Raw genomic sequence first — 24,784 nt, 5'->3', positions numbered from 1 at the left:
TTTCAGTGACGTCAGGAACGTAGAAGCTAACGCTACTAAGCGTATGTTGACTTCCGCTTGTTGTCCCCCAGAAAAACGTCCGACTAGGAAGTCGTCCAGTTTTTTTTTATTCCGCTGTAGCTGAAGGTATGGGTTCAGAATTCCACTGTTTCAGATCGATAGAAATGGAGAATTTACCTTCATTTTTTTTTCATTTCACCAAGGACTGAAAAGATTGTGGACCATTAATTCCAGTTAAATAGGCGCACCTGTAGATCGATCCACATTAAACAAAGTAGTTTAAATCAATCATCTGGACTTGTAGAAAGTTCCCTGAAGACTGTTGTGATTTTGATTTCCATGGAACTTTTATGCTGGACACTGTTATGAAGAATTACCGCAGTGAAGGAAATATCTCTGAGAACATTGAATTGGTTCAGTTAATATGTGATATTCATATATTAAGCATTTCAGCTCTGGTGTCTTCTGACAGACTTTAAGAGTAATCCTGTGAAGAAACCAGAACCAGGGAAGTGTTGTTGGTTTATAGAAACTGGCTCCCACCCTCACTGGAGGGGAAAATCAGTTTGGAGCAGCAATAGCTCAGTCCACTACGTCTTTGGCTGGGGACCAGAGGGTGGCCGGCTCAAGGCCTGTCTGCCAACGTGCTCTTGATCTTTACAAATATTTACAAAATTTCCGTCTATCACGTTTTTTAATGGAATAACAACCATTTCTTCTTGTGGACCGTCTTTCATATTTTTTTTTACCTCCTGTGGTTTATTTCTCCTTCCATGCTCCCATCCTTCTGACATTTAATTCTTCCTCCTTTACTGTTCACAGTCATGTATTATAATTCATACTTCATTAAATTTTAAATGACTGATACAATTCCCTTATAACTACAAATCAAATCATTTATCAGCATTGTGAAGATATAAAACATTTTTGTAGCAACCTCAGATGTCCACATCTATTTGAGCCACCTATACCCTCATAAATGAGATCACAAAAACAACAACAAATACAATGTTTAACCCATCATACTCCTACAAAATACCTACAAATCCGTTCATTGCTCCTACATTTAGTCTTTTTGGCTTTTTAATTAAACAGTTGTGGTTTTTAATTAATAAAACAACAAACAAAATAACAGTTTGTTTAGTTTTAATATGGTACTCCTTTATCGGCTAAACTCAATCTTTAGCATAAAGCTTCTACTGTATATTCTGTTATTATTTTTGGGATGCATAAACGTCATGTTGGGATGCACAAAAATTTATTGAACTGCATCCCAGGGATGCACTACTTTCTTGGGGTAAAATGAACTCTGCTGTACCCCCAATTAAAAACTGTTCAAATTTCTTAAATAGAATTCCACAGTCAAAAGCTTTCTCGAGGTCCATAAAGATTCCCATGCAATTCACCATTTGATCTATGGCATGTGTTGAGTAAATAATCACTTGTTTTGAAATGTGTGCCACATGTTTCACACCCTTATGGATTCTGAACTGTGTGGACTCTCTCGTGTCTAACCAACACATGACAGAAGCTAAAATCTTTCCCATGTTTCACATCTGTAAGGCCTCTCTCCAGTGTGGAGTACCATGTGTTTAGTCAAGCTCATTTTATATGAGAAACATTTGCCACATGTTTCACACCTGTAAGGCTTCTCATCTGTTTGGATTATCTTGTGGTTTATCAACGTACCACTGGCCCTAAAATGTTTCCCACATGTCTCACACCTGTAAGGCCTCTCTCCAGTGTGGACTCTCTCATGTCTTACCAATTTACTACTGCACCTAAAATCTTTCCCACAATTCACACCTGTAAGGCTTCTCTTCAATGTGTATTCTGTCATGTTTTATCAACATACTAATGTCAATGAAATCTTTCCCACATGTTTCACACTTGTAAGGCCTCTTTCCGGTGTGGACTTTCTCATGTCTTATCAACGTAGTACTGTCACTAAAATGTTTCCCACATGTTTCACACCTGTAAGGCCTCTCTCCAGTGTGGACTCTCTCATGCTTTATCAACCCACCAATGTCATAGAAACCTTTCCCACATGTTTCACACCTGTAAGGCTTCTCACCTGTATGGATTCTGTTGTGTCTTGTCAACCCAGTAATTAACATAAAATCTTTCCCACATGTTTCACACCTGTAAGGCCTCTCTCCAGTGTGGACTCTCTCATGTTTTATCAACCCACCAATGTCAATATAACCTTTCCCACATGTTTCACACCTGTAAGGCTTCTCACCTGTATGGATTCTGTTGTGTCTTGTCAACCCAGTAATTAATATAAAATCTTTCCCACATGTTTCACACCTGTACGGTGTCTCTCCAGTGTGGACTCTCTCATGTTTTATCAACCGACCAATGTCATAGAAACCTTTCCCACATGTTTCACACCTGTAAGGCTTCTCACCTGTATGGATTCTATTGTGTCTTGTCAACTCAGTAATTAACATAAAATCTTTCCCACATGTTTCACACCTGTACGGTGTCTCTCCAGTGTGGACTCTCTCGTGTTTTATCAACCCACCAATGTCATAGAAACCTTTCCCACATGTTTCACACTTGTAGGGCTTCTCACCTGTGTGGTGTTTCATGTGGTCTTTAAAAATGTTGCATTTTGTGTAACCCCTCTTACATATTTTACAAACATATGGCTTCTTACTGGTGTTACTTGTTCTCTGGGGCTGAAGCTGAGACTCCACCTCAGCATCTTTTCTGCTTGTATCTCTTCTCTTCTTATGGCTGACAGATACATGAGAGCCGTTAGAGATCAGCAGGTCAATGTTTGCTGCTCCCACCACAGAGCTGATAACCGGCAGGTTGTCAACAGACTCTGTCTGTGCTGCACCATCTTCAGCTTTCATGTCCAGAGTCTGATCTTCACTGTGGTCATTTTCCTCAAGAGTAGGAGTCAATGTAACAGGATCAGTCTCCTGCTTCAGTACAAGCTGTTTTCCCGCCTGAATGCTGTGGAGTTCCTCTGGTTCCTCTTTCAGGTGGAGAAGCTCTGGTTCCTCTTTCAGGTGTAGAACCTCTGGTTCCTCTTGGTCCACACTGGACTTCACCTCCTCGTACCAGAGCTGCTGGTCAGCAGGAACCTCCTCCTCCTCCTCCTTACAGACATGATGCTGTGGACCATCTGGAGGAACAACAACAGGAGCATCACGTTACTATGACTACAAACTAATACTATGACACAAACGCAGACATGCCAGGAGATCAGTTACGTTTGTTAAAATGTGAATTAATTGACGTCAGATCTCCAGTTCCGTTCACTAAATGACGTGTTGTTTACCTATCCTGTGTAACTTCAGTTCGGCTCTGAGGCAGAGATCCAGCAGTCGGCGTTGATGATTTCTCTCTTCTTCGTTCTTGACGGTAGTTTTTTTTAAAGCTCCAAAAACTTCCTCTCCAGCAGCTGTTAGTCCATTTATAACTACATTTCCCAAAGAGTCAAACGAAGACATTTTATTAACATTTTAATTAAATACCACAAAACAACTAAGACAAAATCGTCTTTCACTGACTTCAGGAACGTAGAAGCTAACGCTACTAAGCGTATTTGTTTACTTCCGCTTGTTGTCCCCCAGAAAAACGTCCGACTAGGAAGTCGTCTAGTTTTTTTTTATTCCGCTGTAGCTGAAGGTATGGATTCAGAATCCCACTGTTTCAGATCGATAGAAAGGAAGCATGTACTTCAGTTGTTGTTTTTTTCGTTTCACTCAGGACTGAAAAAACCGTGGACTCTAATTCCAGGTAAATCGGGGCGCCAGTAGATCGATCCACATTAAACAAAGTAGTTTAAATCAATCAACTGGACTTGTAGAAAGTTCCTTGAAGACTGTTGTGATTTTGATTCTTCCGGAACTTTTATGCTGGACACTGTTATGAAGAATTACCACAGTGAAGGAAATATCTCTGAGAACACTGAATTGGTTCAGTTAATATGTGGTATTCATATATTTAGTGTTTCAGAGCTTTTTCTGTCAGGAACTTTAAGAGTAATCCTGTAAAGAACCCAGAACTCATGAAGTGTTCTTTCATAGAAAGTAGCCCCCACCCTCACAGGAGGGGAACATCAGTTTGGGGCAGCAGTAGCTCAGTCCACCAAGTCTAGAGCTGGGGGCCGGGGGTGGCCGGCTCAAGGCCTGTGTGGACCAAAAACATCTTGAGTGTGAGCTGACAGTGGAAGGGGTCAGTTCACCTCCTGACCACTGCTGAGGTGCTCTTGATCTTTACAAATATTTACAAAATTTTCTTCCACCATGTTTTTCAATGGAATTAACAACTATTTCATGTTGTGTTCTTTCTTATATTTTTCTTACCTCCTGTGGTACATTTTTCCTTCCGTGCTCTCATCATTCTGATACTTCTTAATCCTTCCTTCTTTATTGTTCACATTCATGTATCATCATTCATTCTGATTGAATTTTTAATGAGTGATATGTATATCCTTTTAACTACAGATTAAAATCACTGTTCAAAATTCAGTCATCATTGATGAAACTTTAAATTCGATCCCATTGATGACATTGTTCAACAGCATTATCCATTTGAGCTTTTCTTTAGCTGCAAAGTAAAATCAGTTCACTGTATAATGTGTACATGAGAGTAAATAAAGCAATATGGTGCACCCTCGTTCTTTGCAGTTAATGCATTCCAAGAGCCACACGCAATTAAGGAATCCGCGATCGAGATCGCAATCTATTTACGGTAATTTAAACATTTATTAACTCTCCCTATACTGATATTAAACTACCTTCTATCTGTTTTGCCTTTTCCCACACTCTGATAGACTGTTTAAAGCACTTTTGTGTCTCACGAAAGTCCGAGACTGACGGAATGGAGTGCACTTCCGGATGCCGTCAGCCAATAGAGTGCACGTACAGTATCACGTGACTGCCTACCAAAAATCCACAATGAGGTGGAGTCACGAGTCGCAGGTCACGGAACCAGAGGCATTAATGGGTTGATATTGCTATTGGGGGTTAATATGACACCAGAATCAGGGTGAATAAGGGAATGGGTGGCACCAGAGTCCACTAAAGAGGGTACAGTGACGTCATTTACAATAAGCGCAACAGTGGACATATACGCTTCATGTTGTGGGAAAACATAGGGATTGTCAGCGATATCATGAGTCAGTGTCACCTGCAAGGATGTATGCATGACATACAGCACAGATGAAATGGGGTCACACCTTTACTTTCTGTTGATTTCTTCTTCAACAGTGGACTTTTTACATCCTGCTTCAAAGCAGTGATGTATTGTGATTGTTAGTGTTTGTGGGTTCGTCTGTCCGTGATTTCGGGCAGCAAAGGAGATGAAAGTACGATGATGATGTTGAGAAAAGTAGGTCAATGTCAAATTTAAACTTTTTTACACTCAGGAACTGGATAAGGTATTTCCAAAGAGACACTGGGTGTCACTTTGGAAACACTTTCCCCACCATATTGTCTTAGCATATCGACAATTACTGGCAATGTCCAGATGACCATACCATCAGTGCCCGTTATTTTGCTCTCAGAAGATCCCATCTCCGGTTAACTTGTAAACCAACTAGACATCTTTAGTGGCCCCGTCAGTAAACCCAAGGGACGTGTAGCACCTCGGCCAGGTGTAAACAAAGCACCTCGGGCTGAGCAACCATTCGACGTTTGGCGCGGCGGCCAGGTATTCACACATTGTGGCGTGAACCCTGTTCATTTTACTGATTAGTGTTCCTATTCACTTTGGTCCCTGACCTACTCAAGCTCCTGAGGACAGGGTTTGGACATTAATTGGAATTAGGACAATAAAGCGATTAGTTCTTACTGGTAAGCTGCAGGAAGACTCTTCTTTTATTGGGACCCATGGTGGAGACCAGAGAGTCGGCAACGAACAGTCCTAACTCTGTGAAGTCGGTCAGGTTCAGAGGCAGATCTGTTTGTAGATCTGGTGGCCTTCACTGTTCGTCACGACTCCGGCAACCATCCAGGGATGCCACTTCTGACACCAAATTCTGTGTTGGCAAATACAGTATTAAAGTTGGTTCAAATAAGAAGTTCATGAACTTTTGTTTCGAAAGTTTTATTATCAAAGCTTTGAGGCTCAGGTCAAACGATCAGCCAGGCTGATTGTGAGAAGAGAGCAAAGTTGGTTGCAGAGAGTTCATATTTGTAGCTGGGCAAATGCTGACTGGGCTGAGATGGGGGAGTCATACATTCTTCTTCTCAGAAAGTGGGTTAAACATACATCCACTCAGAAAGTGTAGAGTTTATGGTTTCTCGGAAACGGTGACACGGGCAGTTAAAGCAAGATGGTTTAGGCCAGGGCTGTCAAACTCATTTTCACCGAGGCCACATCAGCATAATGGCTGTCCTCAAAGTGCCACATTTAACTCAAAAATGTAACTAAATGTAACCCAATGTAATCTCAGTCACAAATATTAGTTACACAGAAAAAAAAAGTTTATATTTATTTTTAGACGCTCTGACCTCTTATGAGTTGTGAGTTTGACATATGTGCTTCAGGCGTAAACAACAGAAATTAAACTTATGTGCTACATCCCGATGATATGATCTCACGATCTTATCCTAAACAGTATAGCATCACATGACCTACCAATTGGGGACTTTCCATAAGTTGCATTTTTCCACGACAGGTAATGAAATATAGAAACAGAACAGAATCTTCACCTATATATTTCGAAACAATGCTACTTTAACACAACGAGGTTGTGACATTTAGTTTATTTATTTAGTTGGTTTTATTTTTCTGACATGTCATTACAACAGACTTCACCACATACATCTTATTTGCAACATCAACATCGAAAACATTTTTCTGACAGGTAAAATCTATTTGGCTTGTGCAGTGCCCGTCCCCAAAATGCACGAAACATCTCTCTCATCACAATATGTTTTCATCCAATTCATACATCGACAGTCATTGTGGCACATTTTTGCTTCAAACCATCCATTCAGTCCCAATAGATGCACAGTATGTATCTGCCTGTCTTCATCAGTTCCTTGAATGATGTTGTTGTTTAGTCAATCAATAAATCAAACTTTATTTATAAAGCGCTTTTCATGCAAAGTGAGTAGCCCAAAGTGCATTACATAAAAACAATACAAAAACAGTTTACACAAGAAATAACCCAACACACACACACACACACACACACAATAATTTAAAAACACTGAGAACGTCACAACATATCGATCACATATCACACCTGACACTTTCCTCCACCCGTTCCATCCTGCCTGGACACGCTTCTTCACCTCTTTTCCACACTCTCCATTGCTCTGGACTGTTGACCCTAAGTACTTAAAATCCTCCACCTTCTTGATCTCTTCTCCCTGTAACCTCACTCTTCCACTTGGGTCCCTCTCATTCACACACATGTACTCTGTCTTACTGCGGCTAACCTTCATTCCTCTCCTTTCCAGGACAAACCTCCACCTCTCTAGCTTCTCCTCCACCTGTTCCCTGCTCTCACTGCAGATCACAATGTCATCTGCAAACATCATAGTCCATGATGTTTGCATCATTGACTAACCCCTCATGTCAGCTTGTCCATCAACATAGCGAACTCCATCCCTGATGCAGTCCCACCTCCACCTTAAGAGCCAGACTAAAAGGTTAAATAATAAATAAATAAATAAATTTTAGTTAAAAGCAAGGTGAAGAGGTGGGTCTTGAGTTCGCTTGTAAAATGTCTACATTTTGTTTTCCTCAGGTCCTCAGGCAAACTGTTACACAAACGTGGGCCATAATGGTGAAAGGAGGCCTTGCCATATGTTTTGGATGAAGACCTGAGAGATCTAGAGGGCATATACTGTATGTTAAAAGCAAATCAGATAAATAATTAGGACCAAGACTATTAAGATCTTCAAAAATTACTAAATGATCCTAACATCGATTCTGAAGCGTACAGGTAACTAGTGGAGAGACTTTAAAATTGGTGTAATGTGTGCTCTTTTTCTGGTCCTCATCAGAACTTGTGCAACTGAGTTTTGGAGATGTTGTAATAAAGTAGTGCTTTTTTTAAGAGAGACCAGAAAGAAGTGTTGCAGTAATCTATTCTACAAGTGATAAAAGCATGCATTAAGTTTTTCTCTGTGTGCTTCAGGACAGATGACAAGTACTTCTGTTTTGTCCTGGGTGAGCCGTAAGAAATTACTTGCACATCCGTAACTTCATTATCTAACATGCATTTTAAAAGGGCATCTATTGGCCCAGTGTCATCAGGGGACAAAGCTATGTAAAGCTGAGAGTCATTAGCATAACTATAGAAATTAATGCCGTTTCTCCTCACGACATCCCCTAGTGGTAACATGTAAAGATTAAAAAGAGTTGTACCTAAAATTGAGCCTTGGGGGACACCAAACTTCAGTCCTTAGCTCTGAAAGGAATATTCCTCTATGCTTATAAAGAATTTTCTTCCGCTAAGATATGACTTAAACCAATTTATCTAGTTTGTGATTAGTTTCTCTAGAATTTTTGATAACTGGGCAGCATCGAGACATGTCAGTTATTTGTATATTCACACGTATCCCCATTTTTATGTAACAACTTTTGGTAATTTTTATTTTATTCCAAAACTCTGTTTGAAATGAGATTACAAATGTGTGTGAGTGGTAATATTACTGTCCTGTATGTCCTTTATTAATTTCTTATTCATGTCAGTAGATGTTTTTGCTTCATGTTTGTTGTCCAGCTGTTTTATCTTTCAAAAACGTAACTTAAAGTTCTCCACACGTTGAAAACTATAAGGATTCTAACTCTGTGTGGATGCTCACGTGCTTTCTGTAAACATCTTTACAGTTAAAGTATTTATCACATGTTACACACCTGTAAAGTTTCTCACATGTGTGGATTCTCATGTGTTGAGCCAAATAATCACTTCTTTTGAAATCTTTCCCACATGTTTCACACTTGTAAGGCTTCTCACCTGTGTGGACTCTCTCGTGTGTTACCAACGAACCACTGTACCTAAAATCTTTCCCACATGTTTCACACCTGTAAGGCTTCTCACCAGTGTGGGTTTTCGTGTGTTCTGCCAAGTGACGATTCAACCTAAAATCTTTCCCACATGTTTCACACCTGTATGGCTTCTCACCGGTGTGGATTCTTATGTGTTGAGCTAAATAATCACTCCTTTTGAAATCTTTTCCACATGTTTCACATCTGTATGGCTTCTCAATTGTGTGGACTCTCTCGTGTCTTACCAACGCACTACTCGACCTAAAATCTTTGCCACATGTCTCACATCTGTAAGGTTTCTCACATGTGTGGACTGTCAAGTGTTGAGTCAAATAATCACTCCTTCTGAAATTTTTCCCACATGTTCCACACCTGTACGGCTTCTCAACTGTGTGGATTCTCTTGTGTCTTACCAACGCACTACTGGACCTAAAATCTTTGCCACATGTTTCACACCTGTAAGGCTTCTCACCAGTGTGGATTCTCATGTGTTCTGCCAAGTGAATATTCAGCCTAAAATCTTTCCCACATGTTTCACACCCATAGGGCTTCTCTCTTGTGTGGATTCTCATGTGTGCTTTCAATATATTATTACGGCTAAAACTTTTCCCACATGTCTCACACCTGTAAGGCTGCTCTCCTGTGTGGGATCTCATGTGTTTTGACCGGCCGGCATAATATCTAACATCTTTGCCACATGTTTCAAACCCGTAAGGCCTCTCTCCAGTGTGGATTCTCTCATGCATTATCAACGTACTACTGACCGTAAAACCTTTCCCACATGTTTCACAGCTGTAAGGCTTCTCTCCAATGTGGATTTTCATGTGGAATTTCAAACTGTCGCATGCCGTGAAACCCCTCTTACATATTGTACAAACAAATGGCTTCTTACTGTTGTTACTTGTTCTCTGGGACTGAAGCTGAGACTCAACCTCAACATCTTTTCTGCTTATTTCTCCTCTTTCATAATGTCTGATGGACACATGAGAGCTGTTAGAGATCAGCAGGTCAATGTTTGCTGCTCCCACCACAGAGCTGATAACCGGCAGGTTGTCAACAGAGGCTGTCTGTGCTGCACCATCTTCAGCTTTCATGTCCAGAGTCTGATCTTCACTGTGGTCATTTTCCTCATGAGTAGGAGTCAATGTAACAGCATCAGTCTCCTGCTTCAGTACAAGCTGCTCTCCCTCCTGACTGCTGTGGAGTTCCTCTGGTTCCTCTTTCAGGTGTAGAACCTCTGGTTCCTCTTTCAGGTGTAGAACCTCTGGTTCCTCTTTCAGGTGTAGAACCTCTGGTTCCTCTTGTTCCACACTGGACTTCACCTCCTGGTTCCAGAGCTGCTGGTCAGCAGGAACCTCCTCCTCCTCCTCCTTACAGACATGATGCTGTGGACCATCTGGAGGAGCAACAACAGGAGCATCACGTTACTATGACTACTAACTAATACTATGACACAAACGCAGACATGCCAGGAAATCAGTTACGTTTGTTAAAATGTGAATTAATTGACGTCAGATCTCCAGTTCCGTTCACTAAATGACGTGTTGTTTACCTATCCTGTGTAACTTCAGTTCGGCTCTGAGGCAGAGATCCAGCAGTCGGCGTTGATGATTTCTCTCTTCTTCGTTCTTGACGGTAGTTTTTTTTAAAGCTCCAAAAACTTCCTCTCCAGCAGCTGTTAGTCCATTTATAACTACATTTCCCAAAGAGTCAAACGAAGACATTTTATTAACTGAACTAAATACAACAAAAACTAAGATAAAATGGATTTTCACGGCCTTCAGGAACGTAGGAGCTAACGCTAGTAAACGTATTTGTTGACTTCCGCTTGTTGTTCCCCAGAAAAACGTCCGACTAGAAAGTCGTCCAGGTTTTTTTTTATTCCGCTGTAGCTGAAGGTATGGATTCAGAATTCCACCGTTTCAGATCGATAGAAAGGGAGAATATCTATCAGGGTTTTTTTTTTAAATTTCATTCAGGACTGAAAAAATTATTGACAATAATTCCAGGTCAATTGGGGTGTCAGTAGATCGATCCACATTTTTAAAAAAATTGTTTAAATCAAACAACTGGACTTGTAGAAAGTTGAAACAAAAAGCACATTACTCAGGCGGCAAAGATGATGAAAATGAGATGATGACCTTGACCTTGAGAAAACTAGGTTAAGGTCAAATTTTAACTTGTATACTCAGGAACTGGATAAGATAGGAAGATGAGGGAGAAGGCCAGTGTAAGACCGTAGATCAAAGTTACTGCTTTGATCTATGAAAGTAGGTTAGAGCAGTAGCTTTCATCTTTGACCTAAGCAAGTAGATCAGGGTAAAAATTTTAATTCAGGGGTGTCGCTGGATGTTGCAGTCTCTGACTTCATTGGTTCTTGTTTGAATGTTGAAATTTAACATTCCTGTCAGAACACTTACTAACATGATCTGTGGTACTAGTGTCAAGGAGACATAGAAGACCCAAAATGTAACAGCAGATGCCACAGTGGAGGTTCAGCGCTACATTTCAGAGCCCAATACCAACCGGCTAGAAAATCCTTAAGAGTACTGGGAGAGGCAATATTATTGTACCCCAACTTATAGTCTGGATTTAGCTTTTTTGTGCATGTCTGCATCCTCCGTGACATTTGAAAGAATATTTTCGAAGTCCGGAGAAATTGTGTCAGAGGAGGAATCGTCTCAAAACAAAACTGGTAGAGAAACTTTTATTTCTGAAAAAAACTCCACAAAATCTCCCCTGTTCTGTACATCATTGTTCAAGCTACACAAGCATGCATCTGAAGTGCCATCTTCCTAGTTACACAAGCACTTTCACTGTCCTCTGCCTGCATGAGCTCATGGCAGGTGACATAAAACATGGTGAAACTTTCCATATCACACGATACTGGAAGCATTTATGGACAAAAAACATTCCCAATTACACAAATATGAATACATACATATACGTCATCATACACTTTGTCAATTAATTATTTTTCCAAGAGCCAAAACTGATGTCAGAATAGATCACATGAAAACTCAGAAGTGTCTGTAATGGTATCCAAGGCCAGCAGCTGGTACTGTGTGCCCATGAAGCGTCAAGAAATGAACCGTTACTTGAACCAGCTGCCTGAAATGGTTAAAAGCCTCATGAAGCTTCTTCAAGCCATCACTAATGTTGCTATGTTGAGGACTACCTGTACATTCCAAAAATAATAATTTACCACAACTGGGTGGACACATACAGTATAGTATGTGTCAAAAACGTACTATATCAAAAACGTTCTCCACATATTTAAGACTGTATGTCTTCTAACTCAATGTGGCTTCTCATGTGCTCTTTCAATCTACGAGAACGTCTGAAACTTTCCCCACATATTTTACAGCTATACGACCTCTCTCCAGTGTGGATTCTCTTATGTTTTATCAACCCACTATTCTCAATATAACATTTCCCACATGTTTCACACTTGTAAGGCCGCTCTCCAGTGTGGACTCTCTCATGTCTCATCAAATTACTACTGCACCTAAAATCTTTCCCACATGTTTCACACCTGTAAGGCTTCACTCCAGTGTGGATTCTCTCATGTTTTCTCAACCTACTATTGTCAATAAAATCTTTCCCACATGTTTCACACCTGTAAGGCTTCTCACCTGTATGTATTCTCATGTGTATTGTCAACCCAGTACTGAACATAAAATCTTTCCCACATGTTTCACACCTGTAAGACCTCTCTCCAGTGTGGACTCTCTCATGTCTTTTCAAATTAGTACTGCACTTAAAATCTTTCCCACATGTTTCACACCTGTATGGCCTCTCACCTGTGTGGTTTCTCTCATGATTTATCAACGAAATATTCTGCATAAAATCTTTCCCACATATTCCACACCTGTAAGGCCTCTCTCCAGTGTGGACTCTCTTGTGTCTTATCAAATTACTACTGCGACGAAAATCTTCCCCACATGTTTCACATTTGTATGGCTTCTCACCTGTATGGATTCTCGCGTGTATTGCCAACTCATTACTGAACATAAAATCTTTCCCACATGTTTCACACCTGTAAGGCCTCTCTCCAGTGTGGACTCTCTCATGTCTTTTCAAATTACTACTGCACCTAAAATCTTTCCCACATGTTTCACACCTGTAAGGCCTCTCACCTGTGTGGATTCTCTCATGATTTATCAACGAAATACTCTGCATAAAATCTTTCCCACATGTTTCACACCTGAAAGGCCTCTCTCCAGTGTGGACTCTCTCATGTCTCATCAATGAATTACTGTGCCTGAAACCCTTCCCACATGTTTCACACTTGTAAGACCTCTCCACATTGTGGATTTTCATGTGGTCTTTAAAACTGTTACGTCTTATGTAAACCCTCTTACATATTTTACAAACATATGGCTTTTTACTGGTGTTATTTGTTCTCTGGGATTTAAACTGAGACTCCACCTCAGCATCTTTTCTGCTTGTTTCTCCTCTCTCCTCATGGCTGATGGATACATGAGAGCTGTTAAAGATCAGCAGATAAATGTTTGCTGCTCCCACCACAGAACTTATGATCGGCAGGTTGACAACAGACTCTGTCTGTGCTGCACCATCTTCAGCTTTCATGTCCAGAGTCTGATCTTCACTGTGGTCATTTTCCTCATGAGTAGGAGTCAATGTAACAGCATCAGTCTCCTGCTTCAGGACAAGCTGTTCTCCCTCCTGACTGCTGTGGAGTTCCTCTGGTTCCTCTTTCAGGTGAAGAACCTCTGGTTCCTCTTTCAGGTGTAGAACCTCTGGTTCCTCTTTCAGGTGTAGAACCTCTGGTTCCTCTTTCAGGTGTAGAACCTCTGGTTCCTCTTTCAGGTGTAGAACCTTTGGTTCCTCTTGGTCCACACTGGACTTCACCTCCTGGTTCCAGAGCTGCTGGTCAGCAGGAACCTCCACCTCCTCCTCCTTACAGACATGATGCTGTGGACCATCTGGAGGAACAACAACAGGAGCATCACGTTACTATGACTACAAACTAATACTATGACACAAACGCAGACACGCCAGGAGATCAGTTACGTTTGTTAAAATGTGAATTAATTGACGTCAGATCTCCAGTTCCGTTCACTAAATGACGTGTTGTTTACCTATCCTGTGTAACTTCAGTTCGGCTCTGAGGCAGAGATCCAGCAGTCGGCGTTGATGATTTCTCTCTTCTTCGTTCTTGACGGTAGTTTTTTTTAAAGCTCCAAAAACTTCCTCTCCAGCAGCTGTTAGTCCATTTATAACTACATTTCCCAAAGAGTCAAACGAAGACATTTTATTAGCTGAACTAAATACCACAAAAACTAAGATAAAATGGATTTTCACGGCCTTCAGGAACGCAGGAGCTAACGCTACTACACTTATTTGTTTACTTCCGCTTGTTGTCACCCAGAAAAACGTCCGACTAGGAAGTCGTCCAGGTTTATTTATTCCGCTGTAGCTGAAGGTATGGATTCAGAATTCCACTGTTTCAGATCGATAGAAAGGGAGAATATCTATCAGGGTTTTTTTTTTATTTCACTCAGGACTGAAAAAATTATTGACACTAATTCCAGATTTATTGGGGTGTCAGTAGATCGATCCACATTTAAAAAATTGTTTAAATCAAACAACCGGACTTGTAGAAAGTTCCTTGAAGACACCTGACCCTGCCGAGATGCTTTTGATCTTTCCAAATGTTTACAACATTTCCTTCCACCAGGTTTTTCAATGGAACTAACAACTATTCATTTTTGAATTCCATCTCATATATGTTTACCTTCTGAGGTTCATTTCTCCTTCCATGATCTCATCTTTCTGACACTTGTTGATCCTTCCTTCTTGATTGTTCACAGTCATGTATCTTCATTCCTATTTGATTGAATTTTTAATGACTGATGTATATTTCCTTACAACTACAGATCAAAATCATTCATCATCATTGTGAAGACATGAAACATTTTATTCGATCCCGTTAATGACTTTGCTCAACAGCATTATGCATTTCAGGGGGGTATTTTAGCCGCAAAGTAAAACCATTTCACTGTATAATGTGTACATGAGAGTATATAAAGCTTTTGACCATATAGGATTATTATGTTGACTCATTCAAATCATACCTTGATTTTATATTATTATGTGGGCAGAGACAGATCTCAGCTCCTTTGACAGATCCCCTGGGATTCTTTATTCATCAGTTGATTTACGTATCAGGTATCTACCCTGCATGATTGGAATTTAAAATTATTCAATTGATTGTGAGAAGTTTATTTTGGTAAAGAAACACAGAAACAGAACAAAATCTTCATGTACAGGTATATATTCCAAAATACTGATATTTTCACACAACAAGGTCGTCACATTTGTTGATTTATTTAGTTGAGTTTTTCTTTCCGGATGTCTCATTACAATAGACTTCACCACATTTATCTCATTTGCAACATCAACATCTGAAAAAAAGGGCTGAAAGGTAGAAGCCATTTGGTTTGTGTAGTTCCCGTCCCCAGAATGAATGAAACACCTCTGATGTGACACAGTGTCTCGTGTAGCTCTTCAGCCTCATAGAATTTCTCAGTCAGTCACTAGTCCCTCATTTCCCTCTTCAATGTCTCCAGTGTGACCTCGAGCACAGTCACATTGACAGTCTTCGAAGGAACAGCAAGATATGTCAATGTTGTAGCTCACATGTGTCAAACTCAAGGCCCCAGGGGCCAAATGTGGCACACAACCTTTTATGTGGCCCACATGACCATAAAAGGTCAGAGTGTCTAAAAATAAATAGGTCAAAAGTGTGCTTTTACCAAAACTACATTTCCCACAATGCAGTAATCAGACCGTTGACAAAACCATTTTGAACAAAGTTAAAGTCTTGACTTGTGTGGAGGAGGTGGAGGTTCCTGCTGGTCAGAAGGAACCTCCACCTCCTCCTCCTTACAGACATGATGCTGTGCGCCATCTAGAGCAACAACAAAAGGAGCATCGATGACTACAAACGAATCCTGGACAAACGAGCTGGTTAGATGGAGGCAATTGATTCGCTGTAGCAACCCCTGAAGGGAAAAGCCGAAAGGAAAAGAGGATTTGTCACAGAAGTGGCAAACGTGTTTTCCCAGCTATCATTTGGTTTCTGTCTGAGGTCAATCACATCAATCAGCTGTTGTTGTACTTCTGGTTCTAGACATTAAATTATTGTCTGTCTAAAGAGAGTCTCCATTGTATCAGTAAACGACACCTTTTGACTTTCCCAGAGTGTCCTGCACCTTCTGATATCATCTGCCCCTGTCTCAAGTTAAGTTTGCATGACATGAGGTTAGTTATCGTTATGTTAGTTGTGAACGCCTGCCGCAGAGTGGGCCATAAATATTCATCAGCTTCTTCAGCTAGGGGGTGTGTCACTTTCTAATTTGTCAGTTCCTGCCTCTTCTTCAGTGTCTCCCGTATCAATTGTATTTTGATAGTCCTTCAGCCCTAAAATGTGTCCTGATGCGATATTAATGAAAGAGGCAATCCATGCTGTTGCCTCTTCTAGTAGTGATGGCAATTTAGATCTAACGTGTTCTGCATCAGAGAGAGTGAATGGTGCATGTGTGTGAGCTACTAGTTCTCATCCGTCTCTCGTGGGGCGAGGTGGCATGGTAAATTTTGAATTTCTCTTCAGGTTTGGTCGGTGGTTGCATATGGTTTTATATTTTTGTCAATTATCATTGGTTTTTGCTTTTGGTCTTGCACTAATTCTTTCCCTACTTGACTTTGCTCTTTCTTCAACATCCTCTTCACTGTCTTCCGTATTAAATTTCTTTTGCTTTCGTGACCTACCAACAGGAATCGCTGATATCCTTTCCCCCTCACTTGCATTACTGATAACTTCCGCTTTGCTTCCTTGTTTTCAACATCTCATGCTCCTCTCTCTCTCTCTCTCTCTCTCTCTCTCTCTCACCAGTTTGTTAGGGTTTTGCTCTGAACAAAACCCTCTTCGGTTCTTTAGCTTGGTTGGAGGTGTATCTTCAATGATGAGACAAATTGTATTTCAGACAAGGTTTAATGGAGAAATTCAACAGTTTACAAGTTGGTGAGGATACAGCGCTGGGCTCTCCAAATGACACAGCAATAAACCTCTGGAAAAGAGCCCCTAATGTTCATTTACCGTTATCTTTATAGTGTTTGGGTTAGACTGGCCTTGAAGAATGAGCTCACCAGCAGCCTGACTCAGCCTTACATGTATCAGTAATAGTTACCTATGGGTTGCGCTTGTTCTGTACTTTTGTTCTCAGAAAATTATGTAACTGACAGGATGTAATTGTTGTGCTATCTATGTTTGTGTAAGCAGATGCGTTTTGTGGTCATTTCCATGGTTAAATGGAAGTTCCCAAAACTATACAGCGAATGACCTCAGAGTGTGCCACTTTAATAAGGTCCAGAAAAGACGGAAAGAAATTCCCCAAGCTTCCACTTCTCATGACACTGGAGGTAATCTATTAATGACATCCCGCTTCAAAGCGGTGATATATTGTAATTGTCAGCGTTTGAGTGTCCGTCCGTTAGACTACCAAATATCTTTGTAACCGTTGCAGATAGAAAGATGAAACAAAAAGCACATTACTCAGGCGGCAAAGGAGATGAAAATGAGATGATGACCTTGACCTTGAGAAAATCTGGTTAAGGTCAAATTTTAACTTGTATACTCAGGAACTGGATAAGCTAGGAAGATGAGGGAGAAGGCCAGTTTGAGTAAGACCGTAGATCAAAGTTACTGCTTTAATTAATGAAAGTAGGTTAGAGCACTAGCTTTCATCTTTGACCTAAGCAAGTAGGTCAGGGTAAAATTTTGAACCATTACTTGAACCAGCTGCCTGAAATGGTTCAAAGTCTCATGAAGCTTCTTCAAGCCATCACTAATGTTGCTATGTTGAGGACTACCTGTACATTCGAAAAATAGTAATTTACCACAACTGGGTGGACACATAGAGTATAGTATGTGTCAAAAACGTACTATATCAAAAAGTTCTCCACACATTTAAGACTGTAAGTCTTCTAACTCAATGTGGCTTCTCATGTGCTCTTTCAATCTACGATAACATCTGAAACTTTCCCCACATATTTTACAGCTATACGGCGTCTCTCCAGTGTGCACTCTCTTGTGTACAATCAAATTACTACTGCGACGAAAATCTTTCCCACATATTTCACACTTGTAAGGCTTCTCACCTGTATGGATTCTCATGTGTATTGTCAACCCAGTACTGAACATAAAATCTTTCCCGCATGTTTCACACCTGTAAGACCTCTCTCCAGTGTGGACTCTCTCATGTTTTACCAACCCATTTTTCTCAATATAACATTTCCCACATGTTTCACACCTGTAAGGTCTCTCTCCAGTGTGGATTCTCTCATGTCTCATCAAATTACTACTGCACCTAAAATCTTTCCCACATGTTTCACACCTGTAAGGCTTTTCTCCAGTGTGGATTCTCTCATGTTTTCTCAACATACTATTGTCAATAAAATCTTTCCCACATGTTTCACACCTGTAAGGCTTCTCCCCCGTATGGATTCTCATGTGTTTTGTCAACCCATTACTGCACTTAAAATCTTTCCCACATGTTTCACACCTGTATGGCCTCTCACCTGTGTGGTTTCTCTCATGATTTATCAACGAAATATTCTGCATAAAATCTTTCCCACATGTTTCACACCTGTAAGGCCTCTCTCCAGTGTGGACTCTCTTGTGTACTATCAAATTACTACTGCGACGAAAATCTTCCCCACATGTTTCGCACTTGTAAGGCTTCTCACCTGTATGGATTCTCACATGTATTGTCAACTCACTACTGAACATAAAATCTTTCCCACATGTTTCACACCTGTAAGGCCTCTCTCCAGTGTGGACTCTCTCATGTCTTTTCAAATGACTACTGCACCTAAAACCTTTCCCACATGTTTCACACCTGTAAGGCCTCTCACCTGTGTGGATTCTCACATGATTTATCAACGAAATACTCTGTGTAAAATCTTTCCCACATGTTTCACACCTGAAAGGCCTCTCTCCAGTGTGGACTCTCACATGTCTCATCAACGAATTACTGTGCCTGAAACCTTTCCCACATGTTTCACACTTGTAAGACCTCTCTCCATTATGGATTTTCATGTGTTCTCTAAAACTGTGGCATCTTATGTAACCCCTCTTACATATTTTACAAACATATGGCTTCTTACTGGTGTTTCCTGTTCCCTGGGATTTAAACTGAGACTCCACCTCAGCATCTTTTCTGCTTGTTTCTCCTCTCTCCTCATGGCTGACGGATACATGAGAGCTGTTAAAGATCAGCAGATAAATATTTGCTGCTCCCACCACAGAACTTATGATCGGCAGGCTGACAACAGACTCTGTCTGTGCTGCACCATCTTCAGCTTTCATGTACAGAGTCTGATCTTCACTGTGGTCATTTTCCTCATGAGTAGGAGTCAATGTAACAGCATCAGTCTCCTGCTTCAGGACAAGCTGCTCTCCCTCCTGACTGCTGTGGAGTTCCTCTGGTTCCTCTTTCAGGTGTAGAACCTCTGGTTCCTCTTGGTCCACACTGGACTTCACCTCCTGGTTCCAGAGCTGCTGGTCAGCAGGAACCTCCACCTCCTCCTCCTTACAGACATGATGCTGTGGACCATCTGGAGCAACAACAAAAGGAGCATCACGTTACTATGACTACTAACTAATACTATGACACAAACGCAGACATGCCAGGAGATCAGTTACGTTTGTTAAAATGTGAATTAATTGACGTCAGATCTCCAGTTCCGTTCACTAAATGACGTGTTGTTTACCTATCCTGTGTAACTTCAGTTCGGCTCTGAGGCAGAGATCCAGCAGTCGGCGTTGATGATTTCTCTCTTCTTCGTTCTTGACGGTAGTTTTTTTTAAAGCTCCAAAAACTTCCTCTCCAGCAGCTGTTAGTCCATTTATAACTACATTTCCCAAAGAGTCAAACGAAGACATTTTATTCACTGAACTGAATATCACAAAAACTAAGATAAAATGGATTTTCACGGCCTTCAGGAACGTAGAAGCTAACGCTACTACACGTATTTGTTGACTTCCGCTTGTTGTCCCCCAGAAAAACGTCCGACTAGAAAGTCGTCCAGGATTTTCTGTTTCCGCTGTAGCTGAAGGTGTGGATTCAGAATTCCACTGTTTCAGATCGATAGAAAGGGAGAATATCTATCAGATTTTTTTTTTATTTCACTCAGGAATGAAAAAAATTATTGACAATAATTCCAGGTCAATTGGGGTGTCAGTAGATTGATCCACGTTAAAAAAAATTGTTTTAATCAAACAACTGGACTTGTAGAAAGTTGAAAGATGAAACAAAAAGCACATTACTCAGGCGGCAAAGGGGATGAAAATGAGATGATGACCTTGACCTTGAGAAAACTAGGTTAAGGTCAAATTTTAACTTGTATACTCAGGAACTGGATAAGATAGGAAGATGAGGGAGAAGGCCAGTGTAAGACCGTAGATCAAAGTTACTGCTTTGATCTATGAAAGTAGGTTAGAGCAGTAGCTTTCATCTTTGACCTAAGCAAGTAGATCAGGGTAAAAATTTTAATTCAGGGGTGTCGCTGGATATTGCAGTCTCTGACTGCATTGGTTCTTGTTTGAATGTTGAAATTTATCATTCCCGTCAGAACACTTACTAACATGATCTGTGGTACTAGTGTCAAGGAGACATAGAAGACCCAAAATGTAACAGCAGATGCCACAGTGGAGGTTCAGCGCTACATTTCAGAGCCCAATACCAACCGGCTAGAAAATCCTTAAGAGTACTGGGAGAGGCAATATTATTGTACCCCAACTTATAGTCTGGATTTAGCTTTTTTGTGCATGTCTGCATCCTCCGTGACATTTGAAAGAATATTTTCGAAGTCCGGAGAAATTGTGTCAGAGGAGGAATCGTCTCAAAACAAAACTGGTAGAGAAACTTTTATTTTTGAAAAAAACTCAACAAAATCTCCCCTGTTCTGTACATCATTGTTCAAGCTACACAAGCATGCATCTGAAGTGCCATCTTCCTAGTTACACAAGCACTTTCACTGTCCTCTGCCTGCATGAGCTCATGGCAGGTGACATAAAACATGGTGAAACTTTCCATATCACACGATACTGGAAGCATTTATGGACAAAAAACATTCCCAATTACACAAATATGAATACATACATATACGTCATCATACACTTTGTCAATTAATTATTTTTCAAATAGCCAAAACTGATGTCAGAATAGATCACATGAAAACTCAGAAGTGTCTGTAATGGTATCCAAGGCCAGCAGCTGGTACTGTGTGCCCATGAAGCGTCAAGAAATGAACCGTTACTTGAACCAGCTGCCTGAAATGGTTAAAAGCCTCATGAAGCTTCTTCAAGCCATCACTAATGTTGCTATGTTGAGGACTACCTGTGCATTCCAAAAATAATACTTTACCACAACTGGGTGGACACATACAGTATAGTATGTGTCAAAAACGTACTATATCAAAAAAGTTCTCCACATATTTAAGACTGTATGTCTTCTAACTCAATGTGGCTTCTCATGTGCTCTTTCAATCTACGAGAACGTCTGAAATTTTCCCCACATATTTTACAGCTATACGACCTCTCTCCAGTGTGGATTCTCTTATGTTTTATCAACGCACAATTCTCAATATAACATTTCCCACATGTTTCACACTTGTAAGGCGTCTCTCCAGTGTGGACTCTCTCATGTCTCCTCAAATTACTACTAGACCGAAAATCTTTCCCACATGTTTCACACCTGTAAGGCCTCTCCCCAGTGTGGATTCTCTCATGTTTTCTCAACGTACCGATGTCAATAAAATCTTTCCCACATGTTTCACACTTGTAAGGCTTCTCACCTGTATGGATTCTCATGTGTATTCTAAACTTACAACTGAACCTAAAATCTTTCCCACATGTTTCACACCTGTAAGGCTTCACTCCAGTGTGGATTCTCTCATGATTTCTCAACCTGCTAATGTCGATAAAATCTTTCCCACATGTTTCACACATGTAAGGCCTCTCTCCAGTGTGGATTCTCTTATGTTTTATCAACCCATTTTTCTCAATATAACATTTCCCACATGTTTCACACCTGTAAGGTCTCTCTCCAGTGTGGACTCTCATGTCTCATCAAATTACTACTGCACTTAAAATCTTTCCCACATGTTTCACACCTGTAAGGCTTCTCACCAGTATGGATTCTCTTGTGTATCGTCAACCCAGTACTGCACTTAAAATCTTTCCCACATGTTTCACACCTGTATGCTCTCTCACCTGTGTGGATTCTCTTATGATTTATCAACAAAATATTATGCATAAAATTTTTCCCACATGTTTCACACCTGTAAGGCCTCTCTCCCGTGTGGACCCTCTTATGTCTCATAAAGTTACTACTGTACGTAAAACCTTTCCCACATGTTTCACACTTGTAAGGCCTCTCTCCAGTGTGGATTTTCATGTGGAATTTCAAACGGTAGCGTTCTCTGTAACCCCTCTTACATATTTCACAAACATATAGCTTCTTACTGGTGTTTCCTGTTCTCTTTGACTGAAGATGAGACTCAATCTCAACATCTTGTCTGCTTGTTTCTCCTCTCTCATCATGGCTGACGGATACATGAGAGCTGTTAGAGATCAGCAGGTCAATGTTTGCTGCTCCCACCACAGAACTTATGATCGGCAGGTTGTCAACAGACTCTGTCTGTTCTGCACCATCTTCAGCTTTCATGTACAGAGTCTGATCTTCACTCTGGTCAATTTCCTCAGACGTAGGAGTCGACATAACGGCATCAGTCTCCTGCTTCAGTACAAGCTGCTCTCCCTCCTGACTGCTGTGGAGTTCCTCTGGTTCCTCTTTCAGGTGTAGAACCTCTGGTTCCTCTTTCAGGTGTAGAACCTCTGGTTCCTCTTTCAGGTGTAGAACCTCTGGTTCCTCTTTCAGGTGTAGAACCTCTGGTTCCTCTTTCAGGTGTAGAACCTCTGGTTCCTCTTTCAGGTGGAGAACCTCTGGTTCCTCTTGGTCCACACTGGACTTCACCTCCTGGTTCCAGAGCTGCTGGTCAGCAGGAACCTCCACCTCCTCCTCCTTACAGACATGATGCTGTGGACCATCTGGAGGAACAACAACAGGAGCATCACGTTACTATGACTACTAACTAATACTATGACACAAACGCAGACATGCCAGGAGATCAGTTACGTTTGTTAAAATGTGGATTAATTGACGTCAGATCTCCAGTTCCGTTCACTAAATGACGTGTTGTTTACCTATCCTGTGTAACTTCAGTTCGGCTCTGAGGCAGAGATCCAGCAGTCGGCGTTGATGATTTCTCTCTTCTTCGTTCTTGACGGTAGTTTTTTTTAAAGCTCCAAAAACTTCCTCTCCAGCAGCTGTTAGTCCATTTATAACTACATTTCCCAAAGAGTCAAACGAAGACATTTTGTTAACTGAACTTATTATCGCAAAAACGAAGATAAAATCGTCTTTCACTGACTTCAGGAACGTAGAAGCTAACGCTACTGAACGTATTTGTTGACTTCCGCTTGTTGTCCCCGAGAAAAACGTCCGACTAGGAAGTCGTCCAGGTTTTTTATTCCGCTGTAGCTGAAGGTATGGATTCAGAATTCCACTGTTTCACTCAGGACTGAAAAAAATCATTGACTCTAATTCCAGGTCAATTGGGATGTCAGTAGATCGATCCACATTAAACAAAGTAGTTTAAATCAATCAAGTCGACTTGTAGAAAGTTCCTTGAAGACTCCTGAACACTGCCGAGGTGCTCTTGATCTTTTCATCTTTTCAAATATTCATAACATTCAACATTCTATTCATTCTTGTATTCCATCTTATATATATATATATATATATATATATATATATATATATATATATATATATATATATATATATATATATATATATATATATATATATATATATATATATATATATATATATATATATATATATATATATATATATATGTATGTACCACCGTCAGACAGAGGAAGTGGCTGATATCAAGAAGACCTACCAATGGCTGAATAAAGCTGGACTGACAGACAGCACAGAGGCACTGATCATGGCAGCATGATAACCTGTTTTCCAGGTGGGTAATCCTTCACAACCACACAAAGATATTACCTGATGTTTATGTCGCTTTTGGTAATGTTTGTGCTTTGATTTGGGTCGAATTTATGTGTGAAATAAGTTTGCAGAGATTCAAGAACTTCTGTCACTGTTTGTACTGGGGTTCGTTAAGATGGCGTCTCCCCACATGTTTGGTTTCGTCATGTTTTTGAGGCATCACTCCTCCATTATTAACGTTAGACTTACGATTTGAATTAAAAGTGCACTTTAAAATGCAAAGTAAATTAATGACAAAAGAAACGGATTTTGGAAAATAAGTAATGTTAAAGAGGAATGCCAAAGAGTTACAGAATGTGTTTATTGTTGAAATGTATTGTGAACCAGTACGATGAGAATATGTTTATTGTATTCTGCTTCATATTGGATGTATTTTGGACTGATAATGAATGTTCTATGGACATGCAAATGTGAATGTCTAGATAGACAGTGAAAGATAGAGTGTTATGGATGCTGGGTAAAATAATTCAAATTGAAGGACAAATGCAGACAGTATTAGTTAGAGAGGGAATTTATTGTGAAATGTGAATAATTGTGAATAAAAGATAACTGAGAAGGAGCTTCAGTGAAAACGCTACACTACTCCACTGTCTCCTTTATTTATAGCATTTTAACCTGTTTGCCAGGTATCCCATATC

The 24,784-nt window shown here is 40.4% G+C and overlaps 1 protein-coding gene and 3 pseudogenes across 1 annotated transcript; all 4 read right to left on the bottom strand.

Moving 5' to 3' along the window:
• Positions 1-790: 790 nt before the first annotated feature.
• Positions 791-10,203, bottom strand: LOC137601500 (zinc finger protein 493-like; annotated as a pseudogene).
• Positions 10,204-11,712: 1,509 nt separating this feature from the next.
• LOC137601033 (zinc finger protein 626-like) lies at positions 11,713-13,651 on the bottom strand (annotated as a pseudogene).
• Positions 13,652-18,172: 4,521 nt separating this feature from the next.
• On the bottom strand, positions 18,173-19,451 carry LOC137601043 (zinc finger protein 479-like; annotated as a pseudogene).
• A 1,508-nt stretch (positions 19,452-20,959) lies between these two features.
• LOC137601073 (zinc finger protein 678-like) lies at positions 20,960-22,245 on the bottom strand. The gene has a single exon (XM_068323077.1). The coding sequence runs from the start codon at positions 22,121-22,123 to the stop codon at positions 21,497-21,499; it is 627 nt and encodes a 208-aa protein (XP_068179178.1). The 5' UTR covers positions 22,124-22,245; the 3' UTR covers positions 20,960-21,496.
• Positions 22,246-24,784: the final 2,539 nt, after the last annotated feature.

The sequence above is a fragment of the Antennarius striatus genome, chromosome 9 (genome assembly GCF_040054535.1).
Source record: "Antennarius striatus isolate MH-2024 chromosome 9, ASM4005453v1, whole genome shotgun sequence".
Classification (NCBI taxonomy): Eukaryota; Metazoa; Chordata; class Actinopteri; order Lophiiformes; family Antennariidae; genus Antennarius; species Antennarius striatus.
The sequence above is the reverse complement of the archived record's forward strand: the minus strand, read 5'-3'. Positions and strand labels throughout refer to the sequence as shown.